Source organism: Phyllobates terribilis, unplaced genomic scaffold (assembly GCF_046119375.1).
Source record: "Phyllobates terribilis strain yellow unplaced genomic scaffold, ASM4611937v1 Scaffold_10__3_contigs__length_209671492, whole genome shotgun sequence".
Taxonomy (NCBI): domain Eukaryota; kingdom Metazoa; phylum Chordata; class Amphibia; order Anura; family Dendrobatidae; genus Phyllobates; species Phyllobates terribilis.
The window spans coordinates 154,430,010-154,453,741 of NW_027362770.1; the positions used below are offsets into that span (position 1 = coordinate 154,430,010).

General features: G+C 52.8%; 1 protein-coding gene and 1 long non-coding RNA gene across 3 annotated transcripts in view; one reads left to right on the forward strand and one right to left on the reverse strand.

The window, feature by feature from the left end:
- LOC141164571 (uncharacterized) overlaps positions 1-14,282 on the forward strand; it is a 139,837-nt gene extending 125,555 nt beyond the window's left edge. Inside the window, exon 3 of the long non-coding RNA XR_012250931.1 lies at positions 14,118-14,282. This is a non-coding gene — a long non-coding RNA (uncharacterized lncRNA). The remainder of the gene's footprint in view (positions 1-14,117) is intronic.
- FERRY3 (FERRY endosomal RAB5 effector complex subunit 3) overlaps positions 1-23,732 on the reverse strand; it is a 102,356-nt gene that overhangs the window by 15,427 nt on the left and 63,197 nt on the right. For both annotated transcript variants that reach the window (XM_073649961.1, XM_073649960.1), the window contains exons 10-11: positions 14,185-14,247; positions 8,098-8,300 (exon numbers count right to left, since the gene is read on the reverse strand). In XM_073649961.1, the coding sequence (XP_073506062.1) occupies positions 8,098-8,300; positions 14,185-14,247 (266 nt within the window). The remainder of the gene's footprint in view (positions 1-8,097; positions 8,301-14,184; positions 14,248-23,732) is intronic.

Below are 23,732 nucleotides of genomic sequence, written 5' to 3' on the forward strand. Positions count from 1 at the left end.
ACCCCTCCGATTGGCTGTTTCATTTTCACTTTTAATGAAACTGCCAATCGGTATGAATTAAATATTTCACCAATGAAAATTGGTGTAATATTTAAATCTGGGCATGGCCTGATGCTTACAGCATCAGCCATTGGCTGGGGGGAGTGTCACCTCTGTCCCCCCCTCCCCCCAGATCTGATTGGGGGGCTAGCGTCACATGGATACTAGCCCCAATCAGATGTGGAGGGAGTTTTTAATGATGGCCGCAACTGCCCGTCCATGGATCGGGTGCCGGCCGTTGTGGACCCTCTGCTGCTGCCTCCTGTGGACCCTCTGCTGCTGCCCCCCCGTGGACCCTCTGCAGCTGCCCCCCCGTGGATCGCCTGCTGCCGCCGCTGATCGCCTGCTGCCGCCGCTGATCGCCTGCTGCCGCCGCTGATCTGCATCAGGTAGTATTGCCCCCGCTCCCCCCCGACCCCCCCTCCACTCCACCCTGCCCCCCCCTCCACCCCCGACCCCCCCTCCACTTTCATACCTGCACCCCGACCTCCGCTCCCTCTCCCACGTCTTCATCCACCGGCTGCTGCTCTCCTTCTGACAGCCGGTGGACTGTGATCACAGCAGCAGCAGGCTCAGTGTAAATGCCCTGCTCCTGTGATCAAACCCACCATCCCCCAGTCCCAGTGATATCACCCCCCCCCCCGCAAACCCAGTGATCACCCCCCTTGCTGCTGCCGGCTCCTGCCCCAGTGATCACCCCCCTTGCTGCTGCCGGCTCCTGCCCCAGTGATCACCCCCCTTGCTACTGCCGGCTCCTGCCCCAGTAATCACCCCCCTTGCTGCAGCTGCTGGCTCCTCCATCTCTTCAGCCCCCCCCCTACGCCTGACAGCCCCGTACGCCTGACAGCCCCCGTACACCTGACAGCCCCCGTACGCCTGACAGCCCCCCTACGCCTGACAGCCCCCCTACGCCTGACAGCCCCCCTACGCCTGACAGCCCCCTACGCCTGACAGCCCCCTACGCCTGACAGCCCCCACACGTGACTGCAGAAGGTTACACCAAGCACACACACACACACACGTACACTCACACTATAATAAAGTTTCGATTTTTTTTTTTTTTTTTTACACACGCACACAGCACACAAAATGTCCCGCCCGTCCCACTCATCCCAGTCTAGGGCGTACTCAGCTTAGTAGGCTATGTCAGGTTGGTGTGTGTCTTGTAGTGTGTGTGTGTGTGTGTGGTGTATACACTACAATATACCACACCGCACACCAACCTGACATACACTACACAATGGTGTCCACTAACAAATTGGAACCATGTTGCGTTTGGAGAGTCCCTGTGTGCCCAAACATTGGAGCTCCCCAACAAGTGACCCCATTTTGGAAACTAGACCCCCCAAGGCACCTATCTAGATGCATAGTGAGCACTTGAAACCCCCAGGTGCTTCACAAATTGATTCATAAAAATGAAAAAGTGGAAAAAAAAACACTTTTTTATTTTTACGGATTAATTTGTGAAGGACCTGGGGGTTCCAAGTGCTCACTATGCATCTAGATAGGTGCCTTGGGGGGTCTAGTTTCCAAAATGGGGTCACTTGTGGGGGAGCTCCAATGTTTGGCCACACAGCGGCTCTCCAAACGCAACATGGTGTCTTCTAACAATTTGAGCCGACAATTTGTTAGCGGACACCATGTTGCTTTTGGAGAGCCGCTGTGTGCCCAAACATTGGAGCTCCCCCACAAGTGACCCCATTTTGGAAACTAGACCCCCCAAGGCACCTATCTAGATGCATAGTGAGCACTTGGAACCCCCAGGTGCTTCACAAATTGATTCATAAAAATGAAAAAGTGGAAAAAAAAACACTTTTTTATTTTTACGGATTAATTTGTGAATGACCTGGGGGTTCCAAGTGCTCACTGTGCATCTAGATAGGTGCCTTGGGGGGTCTAGTTTCCAAAATGGGGTCACTTGTGGGGGAGCTCCAATGTTTGGCCACACAGCGGCTCTCCAAACGCGACATGGTGTCCGCTAACAAATTGAATGGAAAATCGGCTCAAATTGTTAGCGGACACCATGTTGCGTTTGGAGAGCCCCTAATGTGCCTAAACAGTGGAGCTCCCCCACAAGTGACCCCACTTTGGAAACTAGACCCCCCAAGGCACCTATCTAGATGCATAGTGAGCACTTGGAACCCCCAGGTGCTTCACAAAATGATCTGTGAAAACAAAAAAGTACTTTTTTTTTCACAAAAATTTTCTTTTAGCCTAAATTTTTTAATTTTCACATGGGTAACAGGATAAAATGCATCCTAAAATGTATTGGTCAATTTCTCCTGAGTACACTGATACCTCATATGTGGTCGTAAACCACTGTTTGGGCACATGACAGGGCTCAGAAGAGAAGGAGCGCAATTTGACTTTTGGAGCTAATTTTCCATTCAAAAAGTAAAATGGCGCTCCTTCCCTTCTGAGCCCTGCCGTGTGCCCAAACAGTGGTTTATGACCACATATGAGGTATCAGTGTACTAAGGAGAAATTGACCAACAAATTTTAGGATGCATTTTATCCTGTTACCCATGTGAAAATTAAAAAATTTAGGCTAAAAGAAAATTTTTGTTAGAAAAATAAAAATGTTCATTTTTTTCTTCCATGTGGCTTTAGTTCCTGTGATGCACCTGAAGGGTTAATAATCTTCTTGAATGTAGTTTTGAGTAGCTTGAGGGGTGCAGTTTTTGGAATGGTGTCACTTTTGGGTGTTTTCTGTCATGTACACCCCTCAAAGGGACTTCAAATGTGATGTGGTCACTAAAAAAAATGGCTTTGCAAATTTTGCTGGAAAAAAGAAAATTTGCTGATGAACTTTGAACCCTTCTAACTTCCTACCAAAAATTTTTTTTTTTTCAAAAATTGTGCTGATGTAAAGTAGACATGTGGGAAATGTTATTTATTAACTATTTTGTGTCACATCACTCTCTAGTTTAGCAGAATAAAAATTCAAAATTTGAAAATTGCAAAATTTTCAAAATTTTTCCCATATTTTTGATTTTTTCACAAATAAACGCAAATATTATCGACCTAAATTTAATACTAACATGAAGCCCAATATGTCACGAAAAAACAATCTCAGAATCGCTAGGATCCGTTGAAGTGTTCCAGAGTTTTTACTTCGTAAAGGGACACTGGTCAGAATTGACAAAAATGCCAAGGTCTTTAGGGTCAAAATAGGCTGGGTCCTGAAGGGGTTAAAGTCAAGTTTTACTGTCATGGATCTCCTAGATCTTCTGCAGTACAGTAGTGGTGTCATTAGCTCACCCACCCTCTAATGATAATGACATGACTCTGTTCCTTCTGTCTACACAGTAAAGCTGAAAAAGTGAGCTACAGAAAACAACTGTGACCAATGTAAAAAAAAAGTAGAATATTTCAAGATTTTTTTCAATGGGAATAGTTAAAAAAAAATGTCTGAAAATTAATTATAAATTATTTCCTGATGACACATTTCCTTTAGGTCTAGCTGATGAATAATAATGTGTAATGTGGCCGTTGTTCCTCTGCTGATGTCACCTGCCATATGCGTTGGCAGAGGTGACTTCACATCCTTATGTCGTGCCTTAGTTTCCCTTTTATGACTTTTCCTGTTTTGGCAAAAGCCCTTATGTAGTATGTGGAGTGAGGTGACACCGGCTTGAAAGTTTCCCTATAATGATATCTGTCATCTCTGTGATGTAAATCAATGGAGTTGCACCACTCAGAACCAATCCACCAGTTATCACCTATCCTCCTTTATTGATGGGAAAAAAACCTTTAATTTTAATGGCTACTGCTAGACATTTTCACGTTCCCCTCTGTCAGCTATATAGTCACCAGGTAGTTTCTTGTTTTTCCCTCCCTCAGGCAGCCATATACATAAACTCCTCATTAATCTCTCTATTCAGTCGGCTTCCCATTCGCAACCATAAATAAAGCCGCCAATAAGTTCCACAGTCAGTCTCCTTCTCCTTCTGGCAGCTATAAAAATAGTCTCCAGTATATTACCATTGCAGTCTCCTTCCCCTCTGTCAGCTATTGAGTTACCAGGTAGTTATTTTTTCCTCCCTCTGGCAGCCATATACATAAAGTCCTCATTAAGCTCTCCAGTCAGTCGGCTTCCCTTTCACAACCAAAAATAAAGCCACCAGTCAGTCTCCTTCTCCTTCTGGCAGCTTTAAAAATAGTCTCCAGTATGTTACCATTGCAGTCTTATTCCACAATGTCAGCTATATAGTCTCTAGTAAGTTTCTTCATCTTCTCCCTCTGGCAGACATAAATATAGTCTCCAGTAAGTTACCCAGTCAGTCTTTTTCTCCTTCTGGCAGCAATAAAAACATATTCTCCAGTAAGCTCTAAAGTCAGTCTTCCTCCCTTTCACAACTATAATTATACCCCCGGTCAGTTTCCCCCTCCGTGTAGATACTATGAAGACAGTCCCGAGTAAGTTTCCCAGCCAATTTCCTTCTCCCTCTGGCAGCTATAAAGATAGTCTCCAGTATGTTACCATTGCAGTCTCATTCCACTCTGTCAGCTATATAGTCTCTAGCATGTTTCTCAGTCACCTTCTCCCTCTGGCAGACATATAGTCTCCAGTAAGTTCCCCAGTCAGTCTCCTCTTCCCTTTAGCTAATATGCGCAGGCTATGTCTAAGCCATAAGCAGTCCTCAGGAAGTTTTCCAGTCAGTCTCCTTCTCCCTCTCGCAGCTATAAAAATATTCCTCAGCTTTAAAGTCAGTCTCCTTCCTTTTCACACCCATAAATATACCCCCCCCCCTAGTAAGTTTCCCAGTCAGTCTCTTTCTCTCTCTGGCAGCTATAAATATAGTCCCAGTCAATCTCCTTCCCCACTCTGCCAGCCATAAATGTAGTCCCCTAATATCAGTACCCTTCCCTTTCGCAAGCATAAATATAGCCCCTAGTAAGTTCCCGTGGCAGTTTCCTTACCCTATGTTATCTATATAGTCTTCTGAAAATTTCTCAGTCTCCTTCTCCATCTGGCAGCCATAAATTTAGCCTCCAGTCTTTTTCCCTCTGTATATGCCGCTATTCAGTATACAGAAGACCACTACGCCGAGGAGAACAATGAGGACCAGGCAGTGAGGAGCAGGACTGGGCATATGTGTCCCCCGGACTCAGCTCAGTAGGTGGACGTGTTCATTGCTACCACTGAACACCAGGTGGCGCCATATATATAATATTTACCAGTTGGACAACCCCTTTAAATTTTACAACTAACCCTGTGTTGACCCCGTTGATCTTAAAAAAAAAAAAAAAAAAAGGTTTTCAGATCATCACTGGGTTCATATTTTGATGTTGAACTATTTGGATGTCCCACGTCAAGCCAGGAGGTGGAGGTCAGCTCCGAACCCTACTATTACGTGAAGAGGAACCATTGGGACACCCTTGTCCAGGTCATGGAGTTTCTCCTCCCTCCTACACATCCTTCCTTACGAAACAGTCTGGTTTCACTTTTTGGCATCTTCAGGCTCTCGCTCTGTTCCTGACTATACAGAGAAAAGTGAGTTCAGTTGCGGTGTCGGTGGTGAGGCCGGTGGGGGTCAATAAATTAAACGGCTCGGCTCCATATGTTGCCCATAATGGATGCGTTCTCTGCCTGTAGGAGGCCAATATCGGCTCCGTACACCAAAGAATACGAGACGCAGTTGGCAATTAATAAGCCAATTTTCACAAGTTAATTAAGGAAGGATTTGCGAAACATGTGTCGGGTTTCATCAATTCTTAATTAAGTGCAAATGTTTTTCACTGCCTAGCACAGTCCTTAGATGTTCTGCCATTATAGGGGTATTCCACTAGTGCAAGCTATGTCCATGTGCCCTATAAGGGGACTTAAACATCATAGAAGGGGGCTCTTCTGCTCTCTAGATGTCAAAGTGGCTGGTAACAAATGAATGGAAGCATGTGATACCACATTTCTCCTCTAGTGGCCACTGCAGGGAAAATGAGTAGCAGAAAGTAACTGATCATGGCGATCACAGATGCAATCAACTGATCTCAGTGGGTTCTGCCACCCATCGATCAATAGTGAGGCCCCCTTGTGGTATATACACTCTGTACATGAAGGCACGGCATTTATTCACACCCTTTCTTTAAGGTGAGATGGGTAATAATTAGGTCTGTGCCATTTCACTGCCATGATGAGATCTAAAGAGAGGTAAAACCCATGTGGGGGTCTTAACTGTGTGCACTGCGCAGGTGAAGCCAGGGTCAGCACACTTCACTTCACTGTGCAAGCAGTAGTAAAAGAACTTCTATCAGCAAGCACATGTGGAACTGAGGAGCAGGGCAGTACACCTGGAGGCACTTTGCATACGGTAATAAAATGACCTATATATATTACCCCGAGAGAGGGGTCCAACAGAAGCTAGCACACGGTGCAGGTGAGGCCGGGGACAGCACACTGCGCTTTAGGCCGCCCACTATCATTTGGCACATTGCGCAACCGAGGACCAGGGCAGTACACCTTGCATCACTGTGCATACTGTAATAAAATGACTTATATATTACCAAGAAGAGGGGTCCATCGACAGCTCGCGCATGTGAGGCAGAAGTCAGCACACCTTTTTTCAGTTCATATGAAGTAGTAAAAGGACATTAACAGGGAGATGAGTCCAATGGCATCTGGCGCATTGCGCAACTGAGGAGCAGGGAAGTACACCTGGCACCACGGTGCATACGGTAATAAAAAGACCTACATATTACCTGGAAGAGGGGTCCAACAGAAGCTAGTGCACGGTGCAGGTGAGGCCGGGGACAGCACACTACGCTTTAGGGCGCCCACGGGCATTTGGCACATTGCGCAAATGAGGCACAGCGCAGTACACCTTGCATCAATGTGCAAACTTTAATAAAAGTACCTACTTATTACCAAGAAGAGGGAACCATCGACAGCTGGTGCATGTGAGGCAGAAGTCACTACACCTCATTTCATTGCGCATTCAGTAGTAAAAGGACATTACATTAGGCAGATGACAGGCAGATGAGCCCAATGGCATATGGTGCAATGCGCAACTGAGGAGCAGGGCAGTACACCTTGTATCACTGTCCATATGGTAAGAAAATGACCTATATATTACCAAGGAGAGGGGTCCATCGATAGCTGGCGCATGTCAGGCAGAAGTCAGTACACCTCGTTTCAGTGCACATGCGGTAGTAAAAAGACATTACCAGGGAGATGAGTCCAATGGCATCTGGTGCATTGCGCAACTGAGGATCAGGACAGTACACCTTGCATCAATGTGCATACAGTAATAAAAGGACCTACTTATTACCAAGAAGAGGGGTCCATCGACAGCTGGTGCATGTGAGGCAGAAGTCAGTACAACTCTTTTCAGTGCGCATGCCATAGTAAAAGGACATTACCAGGGAGATGAGTCCAATGGCATCTGGTGCATTGCGCAACTGAGGATCAGGACAGTACACCTTGCATCAATGTGCATACAGTAATAAAAGGACCTACTTATTACCAAGAAGAGGGGTCCATCGACAGCTGGTGCATGTGAGGCAGAAGTCAGTACAACTCTTTTCAGTGCGCATGCCATAGTAAAAGGACATTACCAGGGAGATGAGCCCAATGGCATCTGCTGCATTGCGCAGCTGAGGAGCAGGGCAGTACACCTAGCATCAATGTGCATACAGTAATAAAAGGACCTTTATGTTATCCAGGAGAGGGGTCCATTGACAGCTGGCGCATGAGCAGGTGAGGCAGGAGTCTGTACACCTTGTTTCAGCAATCTGATGTGATTTTTGCAGAATTTTCCCTTTTTTTCTGCATTTTTGGTGCAGATTTGAAGCAGCGGTTTTAGTACAGAAAAGATTTGGTTCAAATCTGCACCAAAAACGCATCAAATAAAGGAAAAACGCAATAATCAGAAGAGAACCGCTATTGCAGAAAACATGCAGCTAAAAAGTAGAAGGAAAAAAAGCAGCATTTACGTTACGTATGAACACGGCCTACATGTCTTCTGAGGTTTGGAGACAGCTATGTTTAAAATGCTAACCCCCACCTGCAGAATGAAGAGCTGGTGGTCAGCCCCCTCGCTATGGTTCGCACGGCCGTACCTCTGACATTTCGTGGACCAGGAGAAGCGGGATATTGATAGTAGTGATGTCGTGGGTACAGCACACCTTCAGGATGTTTCTTAAGCCCATAATTGCCGGGTCGCGGGCGGTTATGTTGCCGCTTCTTACGTTATCATCCACACAGAGGTGAAAAACCACATGTGTTTCGGAGAGGTTGGAGTGCCTCGTCACATAAAATTCCCCTGGAAGATAATGCAAGGTTTAATATGGCTGAATGACGAGCACCGAGAGATCTAAGGGGAGCCGCCGACACATCATTCAATTACCACGGAGGCGGCGGATGCTCTTTCTCCTCTCCGAGGTACTGAGTTTAGCTGCTGTTCCCAATCACAGCGATCGCACCAGCTGTATGTGGTGAGCGCCCCCTAATGGTGCCTGCATGGAGACATGGAAGCCCCCAGTATGGGGAGCTGCCAAAAAGCTGCACTTGATCTTTAACTTAAAGGAGCAAAGTTTGGAAATGTCTGTACATGTGATGTGACCCCTGAGCTACACGGAGATGGGGCAATAGACACTGCTGGCCGTTCGCCCCCCTTAAGGGTGTCCTACATGAGGGTCAAGTGCAAAGTGGCAATAAGAGTCCCAGGTGGGTGATAGGGAGGGCAGGTGGGTTATGTGGAGGCCAGGCCTGTGATGATTAGGGCAGCCGGGTGATGAGGGGCCACGTGGGAGATGAGGGAACCAGGCAGGTGATGAGGGGGCCAGGCGAGTGATGAGGGGGACAGGCGAGTGATGAGGGGGACAGGCGAGTGATGAGGAGGCCAGGCGAGAGATGAGGGGGCCAGGCGAGAGATGAGGGGGCCAGGCGAGAGATGAGGGGGCCAGGCGAGTGATGACAGGGCCAGGCGAGTGATGACAGGGCCAGGCGAGTGATGACAGGGCCAGGCGAGTGATGACAGGGCCAGGCGAGTGATGAGGGGGGTCAGGCGAGTGATGAGGGGGCCAGGCGAGTGATGAGGGGGCCAGGCGAGTGATGAGGGGGCCAGGCGAGTGATGAGGGGGCCAGGCGAGTGATGAGGGGGCCAGGCGAGTGATGAGAGGGACAGGCGAGTGATGAGGGGGCCAGGCGAGTGATGAGGGGGCCAGGCGAGTGATGAGGGGGCCAGACGAGTGATGAGGGGGCCAGGCGAGTGATGAGGGGGCCAGGCGAGTGATGAGGGGGCCAGGCGAGTGATGAGAGGGCCAGGCGAGTGATGAGAGGGCCAGGCGAGTGATGAGAGGGCCAGGCGAGTGATGAGGGGGTCAGGCGAGTGATGAGGGGGCCAGGCGAGTGATGAGGGGGCCAGGCGAGTGATAAGGGGGCCAGGCGAGTGATGAGGGGGCCAGGCGAGTGATGAGGGGGCCAGGCGAGTGATGAGGGAGCCAGGCGAGTGATGAGGAGGTCAGGCGAGTGATGAGGGGGCCAGGCGAGTGATGAGGAGACCAGGCGAGTGATGAGAGGGACAGGCGAGTGATGAGGGGGCCAGGCGAGTGATGAGGGGGCCAGGCGAGTGATGAGGGGGCCAGGCGAGTGATGAGGGGGCCAGGCGAGTGATTAGGAGGCCAGGCGAGGGATGAGGAGGCCAGGCGAGGGATGAGGAGGCCAGGCGAGGGATGAGGAGGCCAGGCGAGGGATGAGGAGGCCAGGCGAATGATGAGGAGGCCAGGCGAATGATGAGAGGGCCAGGCGAATGATGAGAGGGCCAGGCGAGTGATGAGGGGGCCAGGCGAGTGATGAGGGGGCCAGGCGAGTGATGAGGGGGCCAGGCGAGTGATGAGGGGGCCAGGCGAGTGATGAGGGGGCCAGGCGAGTGATGAGGGGGCCAGGCGAGTGATGAGGGGGCCAGGCGAGTGATGAGGGGGCCAGGCGAGTGATTAGGAGGCCAGGCGAGGGATGAGGAGGCCAGGCGAGGGATGAAGAGGCCAGGCGAGGGATGAGGAGGCCAGGCGAGGGATGAGGAGGCCAGGCGAATGATGAGAGGGCCAGGCGAGTGATGAGGGGGCCAGGCGAGTGATGAGGGGGCCAGGCGAGTGATGAGGGGGCCAGGCGAGTGATGAGGGGGCCAGGCGAGTGATGAGGGGGCCAGGCGAGTGATGAGGGGGCCAGGCGAGTGATGAGGGGGCCAGGCGAGTGATGAGGAGGCCAGGCGAGTGATGAGGAGGCCAGGCGAGTGATGAGGGGGCCAGGCGAGTGATGAGGGGGCCAGGCGAGTGATGAGGGGGCCAGGCGAGTGATGAGGGGGCCAGGCGAGTGATGAGGGGGCCAGGCGAGTGATTAGGAGGCCAGGCGAGTGATTAGGAGGCCAGGCGAGTGATGAGGGGGCCAGGCGAGTGATGAGGGGGCCAGGCGAGTGATGAGGGGGCCAGGCGAGTGATGAGGGGGCCAGGCGAGTGATGAGGGGGCCAGGCGAGTGATTAGGAGGCCAGGCGAGTGATTAGGAGGCCAGGCGAGTGATGAGGAGGCCAGGCGAGTGATGAGGAGGCCAGGCGAGGGATGAGGAGGCCAGGCGAATGATGAGAGGGCCAGGCGAGTGATGAGGGGGCCAGGCGAGTGATGAGGGGGCCAGGCGAGTGATGAGGGGGCCAGGCGAGTGATGAGGGGGCCAGGCGAGTGATGAGGGGGCCAGGCGAGTGATGAGAGGGCCAGGCGAGTGATGAGAGGGCCAGGCGAGTGATGAGAGGGCCAGGCGAGTGATGAGGGGGCCAGGCGAGTGATGAGGGGGCCAGGCGAGTGATGAGGGGGCCAGGCGAGTGATGAGAGGGCCAGGCGAGTGATGAGAGGGCCAGGCGAGTGATGAGAGGGCCAGGCGAGTGATGAGGGGGTCAGGCGAGTGATGAGGGGGCCAGGCGAGTGATGAGGGGGCCAGGCGAGTGATAAGGGGGCCAGGCGAGTGATGAGGGGGCCAGGCGAGTGATGAGGGGGCCAGGCGAGTGATGAGGGAGCCAGGCGAGTGATGAGGAGGTCAGGCGAGTGATGAGGGGGCCAGGCGAGTGATGAGGAGACCAGGCGAGTGATGAGAGGGACAGGCGAGTGATGAGGGGGCCAGGCGAGTGATGAGGGGGCCAGGCGAGTGATGAGGGGGCCAGGCGAGTGATGAGGGGGCCAGGCGAGTGATTAGGAGGCCAGGCGAGGGATGAGGAGGCCAGGCGAGGGATGAGGAGGCCAGGCGAGGGATGAGGAGGCCAGGCGAATGATGAGGAGGCCAGGCGAATGATGAGAGGGCCAGGCGAATGATGAGAGGGCCAGGCGAGTGATGAGGGGGCCAGGCGAGTGATGAGGGGGCCAGGCGAGTGATGAGGGGGCCAGGCGAGTGATGAGGGGGCCAGGCGAGTGATGAGGGGGCCAGGCGAGTGATGAGGGGGCCAGGCGAGTGATGAGGGGGCCAGGCGAGTGATGAGGGGGCCAGGCGAGTGATTAGGAGGCCAGGCGAGGGATGAGGAGGCCAGGCGAGGGATGAAGAGGCCAGGCGAGGGATGAGGAGGCCAGGCGAGGGATGAGGAGGCCAGGCGAATGATGAGAGGGCCAGGCGAGTGATGAGGGGGCCAGGCGAGTGATGAGGGGGCCAGGCGAGTGATGAGGGGGCCAGGCGAGTGATGAGGGGGCCAGGCGAGTGATGAGGGGGCCAGGCGAGTGATGAGGGGGCCAGGCGAGTGATGAGGGGGCCAGGCGAGTGATGAGGAGGCCAGGCGAGTGATGAGGAGGCCAGGCGAGTGATGAGGGGGCCAGGCGAGTGATGAGGGGGCCAGGCGAGTGATGAGGGGGCCAGGCGAGTGATGAGGGGGCCAGGCGAGTGATGAGGGGGCCAGGCGAGTGATTAGGAGGCCAGGCGAGTGATTAGGAGGCCAGGCGAGTGATGAGGGGGCCAGGCGAGTGATGAGGGGGCCAGGCGAGTGATGAGGGGGCCAGGCGAGTGATGAGGGGGCCAGGCGAGTGATGAGGGGGCCAGGCGAGTGATTAGGAGGCCAGGCGAGTGATTAGGAGGCCAGGCGAGTGATGAGGAGGCCAGGCGAGTGATGAGGAGGCCAGGCGAGGGATGAGGAGGCCAGGCGAATGATGAGAGGGCCAGGCGAGTGATGAGGGGGCCAGGCGAGTGATGAGGGGGCCAGGCGAGTGATGAGGGGGCCAGGCGAGTGATGAGGGGGCCAGGCGAGTGATGAGGGGGCCAGGCGAGTGATGAGAGGGCCAGGCGAGTGATGAGAGGGCCAGGCGAGTGATGAGAGGGCCAGGCGAGTGATGAGGGGGCCAGGCGAGTGATGAGGGGGCCAGGCGAGTGATGAGGGGGCCAGGCGAGTGATGAGAGGGCCAGGCGAGTGATGAGAGGGCCAGGCGAGTGATGAGAGGGCCAGGCGAGTGATGAGGGGGTCAGGCGAGTGATGAGGGGGCCAGGCGAGTGATGAGGGGGCCAGGCGAGTGATAAGGGGGCCAGGCGAGTGATGAGGGGGCCAGGCGAGTGATGAGGGGGCCAGGCGAGTGATGAGGGAGCCAGGCGAGTGATGAGGAGGTCAGGCGAGTGATGAGGGGGCCAGGCGAGTGATGAGGAGACCAGGCGAGTGATGAGAGGGACAGGCGAGTGATGAGGGGGCCAGGCGAGTGATGAGGGGGCCAGGCGAGTGATGAGGGGGCCAGGCGAGTGATGAGGGGGCCAGGCGAGTGATTAGGAGGCCAGGCGAGGGATGAGGAGGCCAGGCGAGGGATGAGGAGGCCAGGCGAGGGATGAGGAGGCCAGGCGAGGGATGAGGAGGCCAGGCGAATGATGAGGAGGCCAGGCGAATGATGAGAGGGCCAGGCGAATGATGAGAGGGCCAGGCGAGTGATGAGGGGGCCAGGCGAGTGATGAGGGGGCCAGGCGAGTGATGAGGGGGCCAGGCGAGTGATGAGGGGGCCAGGCGAGTGATGAGGGGGCCAGGCGAGTGATGAGGGGGCCAGGCGAGTGATGAGGGGGCCAGGCGAGTGATGAGGGGGCCAGGCGAGTGATTAGGAGGCCAGGCGAGGGATGAGGAGGCCAGGCGAGGGATGAAGAGGCCAGGCGAGGGATGAGGAGGCCAGGCGAGGGATGAGGAGGCCAGGCGAATGATGAGAGGGCCAGGCGAGTGATGAGGGGGCCAGGCGAGTGATGAGGGGGCCAGGCGAGTGATGAGGGGGCCAGGCGAGTGATGAGGGGGCCAGGCGAGTGATGAGGGGGCCAGGCGAGTGATGAGGGGGCCAGGCGAGTGATGAGGGGGCCAGGCGAGTGATGAGGAGGCCAGGCGAGTGATGAGGAGGCCAGGCGAGTGATGAGGGGGCCAGGCGAGTGATGAGGGGGCCAGGCGAGTGATGAGGGGGCCAGGCGAGTGATGAGGGGGCCAGGCGAGTGATGAGGGGGCCAGGCGAGTGATTAGGAGGCCAGGCGAGTGATTAGGAGGCCAGGCGAGTGATGAGGGGGCCAGGCGAGTGATGAGGGGGCCAGGCGAGTGATGAGGGGGCCAGGCGAGTGATGAGGGGGCCAGGCGAGTGATGAGGGGGCCAGGCGAGTGATTAGGAGGCCAGGCGAGTGATTAGGAGGCCAGGCGAGTGATGAGGAGGCCAGGCGAGTGATGAGGAGGCCAGGCGAGGGATGAGGAGGCCAGGCGAATGATGAGAGGGCCAGGCGAGTGATGAGGGGGCCAGGCGAGTGATGAGGGGGCCAGGCGAGTGATGAGGGGGCCAGGCGAGTGATGAGGGGGCCAGGCGAGTGATGAGGGGGCCAGGCGAGTGATGAGGGGGCCAGGCGAGTGATGAGGAGGCCAGGCGAGTGATGAGGAGGCCAGGCGAGTGATGAGGAGGCCAGGCGAGTGACGAGGAGATCAGAAGTTTTGGGGTGAGCAGAGATTTAGATACCATTGACTAAAGACGTCATTAAAGGGAATGTGATTCATTCATTGTTGTAGCTCGGGGGTTTTGCTATTAGAACACAATATCGCTTCCTGGATTCCCTGGAGATCTGACGTCTGAGAGATCCCATCATGATTCATGAGTAATCTTTTCCTTTTTCCCCACACAGCCCCAAGGCTTCACCCAGAAGTGACGGCTCCTTCCAGAATCCCCTCCTATCAGCCGCGGGCCCTCACCTGGTAACAGATTGCACTGGTTGCGCTCCGCAGCTTTCACCTTCTCGCTCCCATTAGTCGCCTCTAATCAAAATAAAAATTAACAACAAGTAAATAAAGGGGAAGTTTCATTGTTCAGGAGGAAGAACAGAGGAACGACACAACTCAAACTTTCATGAAAAAAAAGAAGAATTGTGATTTCACAGCAAGTACAGGCGTCTAATAAATCAGACCCATCAGGGCGGCCGAGAGCGCCTCTGCAGGGTAAATGCCATCCTTTGCCCCATGCCCGTCACGCCGTCCATTTCAGCTGCAGCAGCGATGATCCTCTATGAACTTCTGTCATCGGCCTGCAGAGAATTCCACCCAAATAACAGATACATGGAATGCAGAAGGGCGATCTCACCGACAATCCCCTCGCTGCCGTCATAGGAGGCCCCCCGGATCAGGGGAGAAGGTGGCCCCGTCACTAATGCCCAGAAAGTGAGGCCCAGAGTGTGAACCCACAGAGTGCGGCCCAGAGAGTGCGGCCCAGAGAGTGAACCCACAGAGTGCGGCCCAGAGTGTGAACCCACAGAGTGCGGCCCAGAGAGTGAACCCAGAGTGTGCGGCCCAGAGAGTGCGGCCCAGAGAGGGCGGCCCAGAGAGTGAGGCCCAGAGAATGAGGGCCAGAGAATGAGGGCCAGAGAGTGCGGCCCAGAGTGTGAACACAGAGTGTGCGGCCCAGAGAGTGCGGCCCCAGAGAGTGAACCCAGAGAGTGCGGCCCAGAGTGTGAACCCAGAGAGTGAGGCCCAGAGAATGCGGCCCAGAGTGTGAACCCAGAGTGTGCGGCCCAGAGAGTGCGGCCCAGAGAGTGCGGCCCAGAGAGTGAGGCCCAGAGAGTGAGGCCCAGAGAGTGAGGCCCAGAGAGTGAGGCCCAGAGAATGAGGGCCAGAGAGTGCGGCCCAGAGTGTGAACCCAGAGTGTGCGGCCCAGAGAGTGCGGCCCCAGAGAGTGAACCCAGAGAGTGCGGCCCAGAGAGTGAACCCAGAGAGTGCGGCCCAGAGTGTGAACCCACAGAGTGCGGCCCAGAGAGTGCGGCCCAGAGAGTGCGGCCCAGAGAGTGAGGCCCAGAGAATGAGGGCCAGAGAATGAGGGCCAGAGAGTGCGGCCCAGAGTGTGAACACAGAGTGTGCGGCCCAGAGAGTGCGGCCCCAGAGAGTGCGGCCCCAGAGAGTGCGGCCCCAGAGAGTGAACCCAGAGAGTGCGGCCCAGAGTGTGAACCCAGAGAGTGAGGCCCAGAGAATGCGGCCCAGAGTGTGAACCCAGAGTGTGCGGCCCAGAGAGTGCGGCCCAGAGAGTGCGGCCCAGAGAGTGAGGCCCAGAGAATGAGGGCCAGAGAATGAGGGCCAGAGAGTGCGGCCCAGAGTGTGAACCCAGAGTGTGCGGCCCAGAGAGTGCGGCCCCAGAGAGTGAACCCAGAGAGTGCGGCCCAGAGAGTGAACCCAGAGAGTGCGGCCCAGAGTGTGAACCCAGAGAGTGAGGCCCAGAGAGTGCGGCCCAGAGTGTGAACCCAGAGTGTGCGGCCCAGAGAGTGAGGGCCAGAGAGTGCGGCCCAGAGTGTGAACCCAGAGTGTGCGGCCCAGAGAGTGAGGGCCAGAGAGTGCGGCCCAGAGTGTGAACCCAGAGAGTGCGGCCCAGAGAGTGAGGGCCAGAGAGTGAGGGCCAGAGAGTGCGGCCCAGAGAGTGAGGGCCAGAGGGTTCGGCCCAGAAGTGTGCGGCCCAGAGAGTGAACCCAGAGAGTGAGGCCCAGAGAGTGAACCCAGAAGTGTGCGTCCCAGAGAGTGAAGCCAGAGAGTGAGGCCCAGAGAGTGCGGCCCAGAGAGTGCGGCCCAGAGAGTGAACCCAGAGTGTGCAGCCCAGAGAGTGAACCCAGAGAGTGCGACCCAGAGAGTGAAACCAGAAGTGTGCGGCCCAGAGAGTGAGGGCCAGAGAGTGCGGCCCAGAGAGTGCGGCCCAGAAGTGTGCGGCCCAGAGAGTGAACCCAGAGAGTGAGGCCCAGAGAGTGAACCCAGAAGTGTGCGGCCCAGAGAGTGAACTCAGAGAGTGCGGCCCAGAGAGTGAACCCAGAGAGTGAGGCCCAGAGAGTGCGGCCCAGAGAGTGCGGCCCAGAGAGTGCGGCCCAGAGAGTGCGGCCCAGAGAGTGCGGCCCAGAGTGTGCAGCCCAGAGAGTGAACCCAGAGAGTGCGACCCAGAGAGTGCGACCCAGAGAGTGAAACCAGAAGTGTGCGGCCCAGAGAGTGAAGGCCAGAGAGTGCGGCCCAGAGAGTGCAACCCAGAGAGTGAGGCCCAGAGAGTGAGGCCCAGAGAGTGAGGCCCAGAGAGTGCGGCCCAGAGAGTGCGGCCCAGAGAGTGCGGCCCAGAGAGTGAGGCCCAGAGAGTGCACACAGAGAGTGCGGCCCAGAGAGTGAGGCCCAGAGAGTGAGGCCCAGAGTGTGAGGCCCAGAGTGTGAACTCAGAGAGTCCGCACTGAGAATGCGCCCAAAGAGTGAACCCAGAGCGTGAACCCAGAGAGTGAGGCCCAGAGAGTGAGGCCCAGAGAGTGAGGCCAAGAGAGTGCAACCCAGAGAGTGCAACCTAGAGAGTGCAACCTAGAGAGTGCAACCCAGAGAGTGCACACAGAGAGTGCGGCCCAGAGAGTGCGGCCCAGAGAGTGAGGCCCAGAGAGTGAGGCCCAGAGAGTGAGGCCCAGAGTGTGAGGCCCAGAGTGTGAGGCCCAGAGTGTGAACTCAGAGAGTCCGCACTGAGAATGCGCCCAAAGAGTGAACCCAGAGCGTGAACCCAGAGAGTGAGGCCCAGAGAGTGAGGCCCAGAGAGTGAGGCCAAGAGAGTGCAACCCAGAGAGTGCAACCCAGAGAGTGCAACCTAGAGAGTGCAACCCAGAGAGTGCACCCAGAGAGTCCATCCAGAGCATGAGCCCAGAGAGCGAGGCCCAGAGAGTCAGCCCAGAGAGTGAAACCCAGAGAGTGCAACCCAGAGAGTGCGCCCAGAGCGTGCGCCCAGAGAGTGAGGTCCAGAGAGTGCGACCCAGAGAGTGAACCCAGAGCGTGCGCCCAGAGAGTGAGGCCCAGAACGTGAGTCCCAGAGAGTCCGTTCAGAGAGTGAACAAAGAGAGTCCGCCCAGAGAGTCCGCGCTCAGAGAGTGAGGCCCAGAAAGTGCGCCCTCAGTGCGCGCCCCGAGAGTGCGTCCCAGAGAGTGAGACCCAGAGAGTGAGGCCCAGAAAGTCCGTTCACAGAGTGAACCCAGAGAGTCCGCGCTCAGAGAGTGAGGCCCAGAGAGTGAGGCCCAGAGTGAGCGGCCCAGAGAGTGCGGCCCAGAGAGTGCGGCCCAGAGAGTCCGCCCAGAGAGTGCGCCACAAGTGAGCCCCGAGAGTGAGGCCCGAAAGTGATAGAGGTACATGAGAAGGAGGTGAGCTGTGACATCACCTAGTGCACTGTATATAGAGGTACAGGAGGAGGAGGAGGTGAGCTGTGACATCACCTATTGTGAATGGTGGATCCTGTGTTATCTACTGTATATAGAGGTGTTATTAGTCATTGTACAGGAGGAGGTGAGCTGTGACATCACCTATTCTGAATGGTGGATTCTGTATTATCTACTGTATATTGAGGTGTTATCAGTCATTGTACAGGAGGGGGAGGAGGTGAGCTGTGATATCATATATTGTGAATGGTGGATGCTGTGTTACCAGCTGTATATATAGGTGTTATCAGTCATTGTACAGGAGGAGGAGGTGAGCTGTGACATAATCTATTGTGAATGGTGGATCCTGTGTTATCTACTGTATATAGACGTGTTATCAGTCATTGTACAGGAGGAGGAGGAGGTGAGCTGTGACATCACCTATTGTGAATGGTTGATCCTGTGTTATTTACTGTATATATATGTGTTATCAGTCATTGTACAGGAGGAGGAGGTGAGCTGTGATATCACCTATTGTGAATGGTGGATCCTGTGTTATCTACTGTATATAGAGGTGTTATCAGTCATTGCACAGGAGGAGGAGGTGAGCTGTGACATTATGTAAAAAAAAAATACATATAAAAAGCAGGTACTTTTGAGATGACACATTCCCTTTATAGTAAACCTGTTTCGTGCACATCAGCCCCTGGTCTAGTCTTTGCTTTCTAACGTTCTAGGAATATATCATCTCGTTGAGATAGGAGGTATGGAGTGAAGTTCCCATGTATAAATAACACCACCTTTTCATCTATATAGATGTGAAATCCTGAGCCGATTACTTTATTACTATAACTGTTACAGCGTTTTGCTCTAAATCTTTTGGATACACCGAAACTTCAATATTCCTCCTGTAGTTAGGTGAAGCCACCACTAGAGGGAGTTGGGAGCGTGCGGTGTTCAGACAGAGAAGCAGTATGCAATAAGCTCTTGAGCTCCCTCTGGTGGTGGCTGCAAACAACCAATAATTTAGTCATGAAAAGGAGTTTTTCCAAAATGTAATATAAGGCTGATTGTACACTGTCTGTAAAATCGATAATCATTGCTAATACCTCCAGCACCAGTCCAAGTACCCTACGATATACTATCATTGATTTTATTAGTTAATTCCATCAGTCTCCAGGATAGGTCATCAATATCGGACAATCACCGCCCCAGATCAGCCGTTTCAGGGTCTCATGACGGCCAGAACAGCACAGCTCTGTATACCACCTAATAACAATTATTTGGGGTGCCAGGTGACGGACCCTCCCTGATCTGATATTGATAATCTTTAATTAATATCTTGGACAACTTCTTGCTAAACTAAAGGCACTACAAGGGTAAATGGTGTCCCTGGTGGTCTAGACTAATAGACGGTTTAATGTTAGAATCCCTGGTGATGTTGGGCACTGAGGGAGTTATAGTATCTCTGGTGGTCTAGAGCAATGACTATGTTAATTCTAGTAACCTGAGTGGTCTTGCTCAGTAAGGGGATTAGTTCTACTCTCCCTGGTGGTGTAGTGGACTATGGCAGTGAGTGGGGTAGAGTTTCTAGTATTCCTATTGGTCTAGAGCAGTAAGGGGCTAAATTCTCGTATCCTTGGTAGTCTAAGGCACTGAGGGGATAAATTCTAGCATTCTTCGTGTTCTTCAGCAGTGAGGGTATTAGTTCTAGTCACCTGATGGTCTAGAGCAGTGAGGGTATTAGGTCTAGTAACCTGGTGGTCTAGAGCAGTGAGGGTATTAGGTCTAGTAACCTGGTGGTCTAGAGCATGGAGGGTATTACTTCTATTAACCTGGTGGTCTAGAGCAGTGAGGGTATTAGGTCTAGACACCTGGTGGTCTAGAGCAGTGAGGGTATTAGTTCTAGTAACCAGGTGGTCTAGAGCATGGAGGGTATTACTTCTATTAACCTGGTGGTCTAGAGCAGTGAGGGTATTAGTACTAGCAACTTGGTGGTCTAGAGCAGTGAGGGCATTAGTTCTAGTCACCTGGTGGTCTAGAGCAGTGAGGGTATTAGTTCTAGTCACCTGGTGGTTAAGAGCAGTGAGGGTATTAGTTCTAGTAACCTGGTGGTCTAGAGCAGTGAGGGTATTAGTTCTAGTAACCTGGTGGTCTAGAGCAGTGAGGGTATTAGTTTTAGTCACCTGGTGGTCTAGAGCAGTGAGGGTATTCGTTATAGTAACCTGGTGGTCTAGAGCAGTGAGGGTATTAGTTCTAGTCACCTGGTGGTCTAGAGCAGTGACGGTATTAGTTCTAGTCACCTGGTGGTCTAGAGCAGTGAGGGTATTAGTTCTAGTCACCTGGTGGTCTAGAGCAGTGAGGGTATTAGTTCTAGTAACCTGATGGTCTAGAGCAGTGAGGGTATTAGTTCTAGCAACCCGGTGGTCTAGAGCAGTGAGGGTATTAGTTCTAGTCACCTGGTGGTCTAGAGCAGTGAGGGTATTAGTTCTAGTAACCTGGTGGTCTAGAGCAGTGAGGGTATTAGTTCTAGTCACCTGGTGGTCTAGAGCAGTCAATGCATTAGTTCTAGTAACCTGGTGGTCTAGAGCAGTGAATGCATTAGTTCTAGTAACCTGGTGGTCTACAGCAGTGAGGGCATTTTCTCTAGTAACCTGGTGGTCTAGAGCAGTGAGGGTATTAGTTCTAGTAACCTGGTGGTCTACAGCAGTGAGGGTATTAGTTATAGTATCTTAATGGTTTAGAGCAGTGAGGGTATTAGTTCTAGTCACCTGGTGGTCTAGAGCAGCGAGAGTATTATTTCTAGTAACCTGGTCATCTGGAGCAGTGAGGGTATTAGTTCTAGTCACCTGGTGGTCTAGATCAGCGAGGGTATTAGTTAGAGTAACCTGGTGGTCTAGAGCAGTGAGGGTATTAGTTCTAGTCACCTGGTGGTCTAGAGCAGTGACGGTATTAGTTCTAGTAACCTGGTGGTCTAGAGCAGTGAGGGTATTAGTTCTAGTGACCTGGTGGTCTAGAGCAGTGAGAGTATTAGTTCTAGTCACCTGGTGGTCTAGAGCAGTGTGGGTATTAGTTCTAGTAACTTGGTGGTCTAGAAAAGTGAGGGTATTAGTTTTAGTCACCTGGTGGTCTAGAGCAACGAGGGTATTAGTTCTAGTAACCTGGTGGTCTAGAGCAGTGAGGGTATTAGTTCTAGTAACCTGGTTGTCTAGAGCAGCGAGGGTATTAGTTCTAGTAACCTGGTGGTCTAGAGCAGTGAGGGTATTAGTTCTAGTAACCTGGTGGTCTAGAGCAGTGAGGGTATTAGTTCTAGTAACCTGGTGGTCTAGAGCAGTGAGGGTATTAGTTTTAGTCACCTGGTGGTCTAGAGCAGTGAGGGTATTAGTTCTAGTCACCTGATGGTCTAGAGCAGTGAGGGTATTAGGTCTAGTAACCTGGTGGTCTAGAGCAGTGAGGGTATTAGGTCTAGTAACCTGGTGGTCTAGAGCATGGAGGGTATTACTTCTATTAACCTGGTGGTCTAGAGCAGTGAGGGTATTAGGTCTAGACACCTGGTGGTCTAGAGCAGTGAGGGTATTAGTTCTAGTAACCAGGTGGTCTAGAGCATGGAGGGTATTACTTCTATTAACCTGGTGGTCTAGAGCAGTGAGGGTATTAGTTCTAGTAACCTGGTGGTCTAGAGCAGTGAGGGTATTAGTTCTAGTAACCTGGTGGTCTAGAGCAGTGAGGGTATTAGTTTTAGTCACCTGGTGGTCTAGAGCAGTGAGGGTATTCGTTATAGTAACCTGGTGGTCTAGAGCAGTGAGGGTATTAGTTCTAGTCACCTGGTGGTCTAGAGCAGTGAGGGTATTAGTTCTAGTCACCTGGTGGTCTAGAGCAGTGAGGGTATTAGTTCTAGTCACCTAGTGGTCTAGAGCAGTGAGGGTATTAGTTCTAGTAACCTGATGGTCTAGAGCAGTGAGGGTATTAGTTCTAGCAACCCGGTGGTCTAGAGCAGTGAGGGTATTAGTTCTAGTCACCTGGTGGTCTAGAGCAGTGAGGGTATTAGTTCTAGTAACCTGGTGGTCTAGAGCAGTGAGGGTATTAGTTCTAGTCACCTGGTGGTCTAGAGCAGTGAGGGTATTAGTTCTAGTCACCTGGTGGTCTAGAGCAGTGAGGGTATTAGTTCTAGTCACCTAGTGGTCTAGAGCAGTGAGGGTATTAGTTCTAGTAACCTGATGGTCTAGAGCAGTGAGGGTATTAGTTCTAGCAACCCGGTGGTCTAGAGCAGTGAGGGTATTAGTTCTAGTCACCTGGTGGTCTAGAGCAGTGAGGGTATTAGTTCTAGTAACCTGGTGGTCTAGAGCAGTGAGGGTATTAGTTCTAGTCACCTGGTGGTCTAGAGCAGTGAGGGTATTAGTTCTAGTAACCTGGTGGTCTAGAGCAGTGAATGCATTAGTTCTAGTAACCTGGTGGTCTAGAGCAGTGAGGGCATTTTCTCTAGTAACCTGGTGGTCTAGAGCAGTGAGGGTATTAGTTCTAGTAACCTGGTGGTCTACAGCAGTGAGGGTATTAGTTATAGTATCTTAATGGTTTAGAGCAGTGAGGGTATTAGTTCTAGTCACCTGGTGGTCTAGAGCAGCGAGAGTATTATTTCTAGTAACCTGGTCATCTGGAGCAGTGAGGGTATTAGTTCTAGTCACCTGGTGGTCTAGATCAGCGAGGGTATTAGTTAGAGTAACCTGGTGGTCTAGAGCAGTGAGGGTATTAGTTAGAGTAACCTGGTGGTCTAGAGCACTGAGGGTATTAGTTCTAGTAACCTGGTGGTCTAGAGCAGTGAGGATATTAGTCCTAGCCACCAGGTGGTCTAGAGCAGTGAGGGTATTAGTTCTAGTAACTTAATGGTCTAGCAGTGAGGGTATTAGTTCTAGTGACCTGGTGGTCTAGAGCAGTGAGAGTATTAGTTCTAGTCACCTGGTGGTCTAGAGCAGTGTGGGTATTAGTTCTAGTAACTTGGTGGTCTAGAAAAGTGAGGTCTAGAAAACCAGGGGAGGAGTCCTGAGGAGATAATTTGCATATTTTCACTGCATTTTGGGGTAAGTGAAGAGTCTCCGCGAGCTCAAAGAACACTGGATTTTGGCTGTTGGAGCTGAAAAGAGGACATCGGTAAACCGCGCGCCGTTCGGCGCGCGCATTTTGAAACATTTTTCACTGTTTTCAGAACATTAACAGTAAGAACATGGAAGATTCCAGGAGCCATTTGGTGAGCTGCATATCCTGCTACATGTTCACAGACTTGCCAGTGGAAAAGCCAAACTTCACATGCCAGAAATGCAAGCTTGTGTCCCTGTTGGAGGAAAAGTTGCGAAATCTAGAAGAGAGGTTAACTACCTTGAAAATCATTAAGGAAGGTGAAGAGTTCTTAGACAGAGCAGAATTATCTCTTCATGATTCAGAAAGAGAAGAAATTCGAACTGCACCTGAGGAAACAGAGGAATGGAAGCATGTGACCCACAGAAGCAGGAGGATCGAGAGGCAGTCAGCACCCATACTGCTCAGGAACCAGTACCAGGCTCTCACGCAGGAGAACCATGAAGAAATACAGCAAAATAAGACTTTGCCAGCAATGAATAACCTTGTAAGTCCTCAGAATCCTCCTGGATGGAGAAAGAAGAATGTTGTGAAGAAAAAACGGAGAGTGGTGGTCATGGGGGATTCCCTGTTAAGAGGAACAGAGGCCGCTATCTGCAGACCAGACATAACCTCAAGAGAAATGTGCTGTCTTCCAGGAGCAAAAATTAAAGATGTGTCTGACAGGATATCAAGACTCTTCAGACCTACAGATCACTACCCATTCCTGCTAATACATGTGGGGACAAATGACACCGCAAGAAAGGACCTGGAAACCATCTGCAGTGACTTTGAAGACTTAGGCAAGAAAGTGAAAGAATTGGGAGCGCAGGTGGTCTTCTCATCCATCCTCCCAGTGGATGGCCATGGAACAATGAGGTGGAATAAGATTCTACAGGTGAACAACTGGCTACGTCGATGGTGCCGTCAACAAGGATTTGGATTTCTGGATCACGGAATGAATTACCTATACGATGGACTACTTGCTAGAGATGGGGTGCGCCTTACGAAGACTGG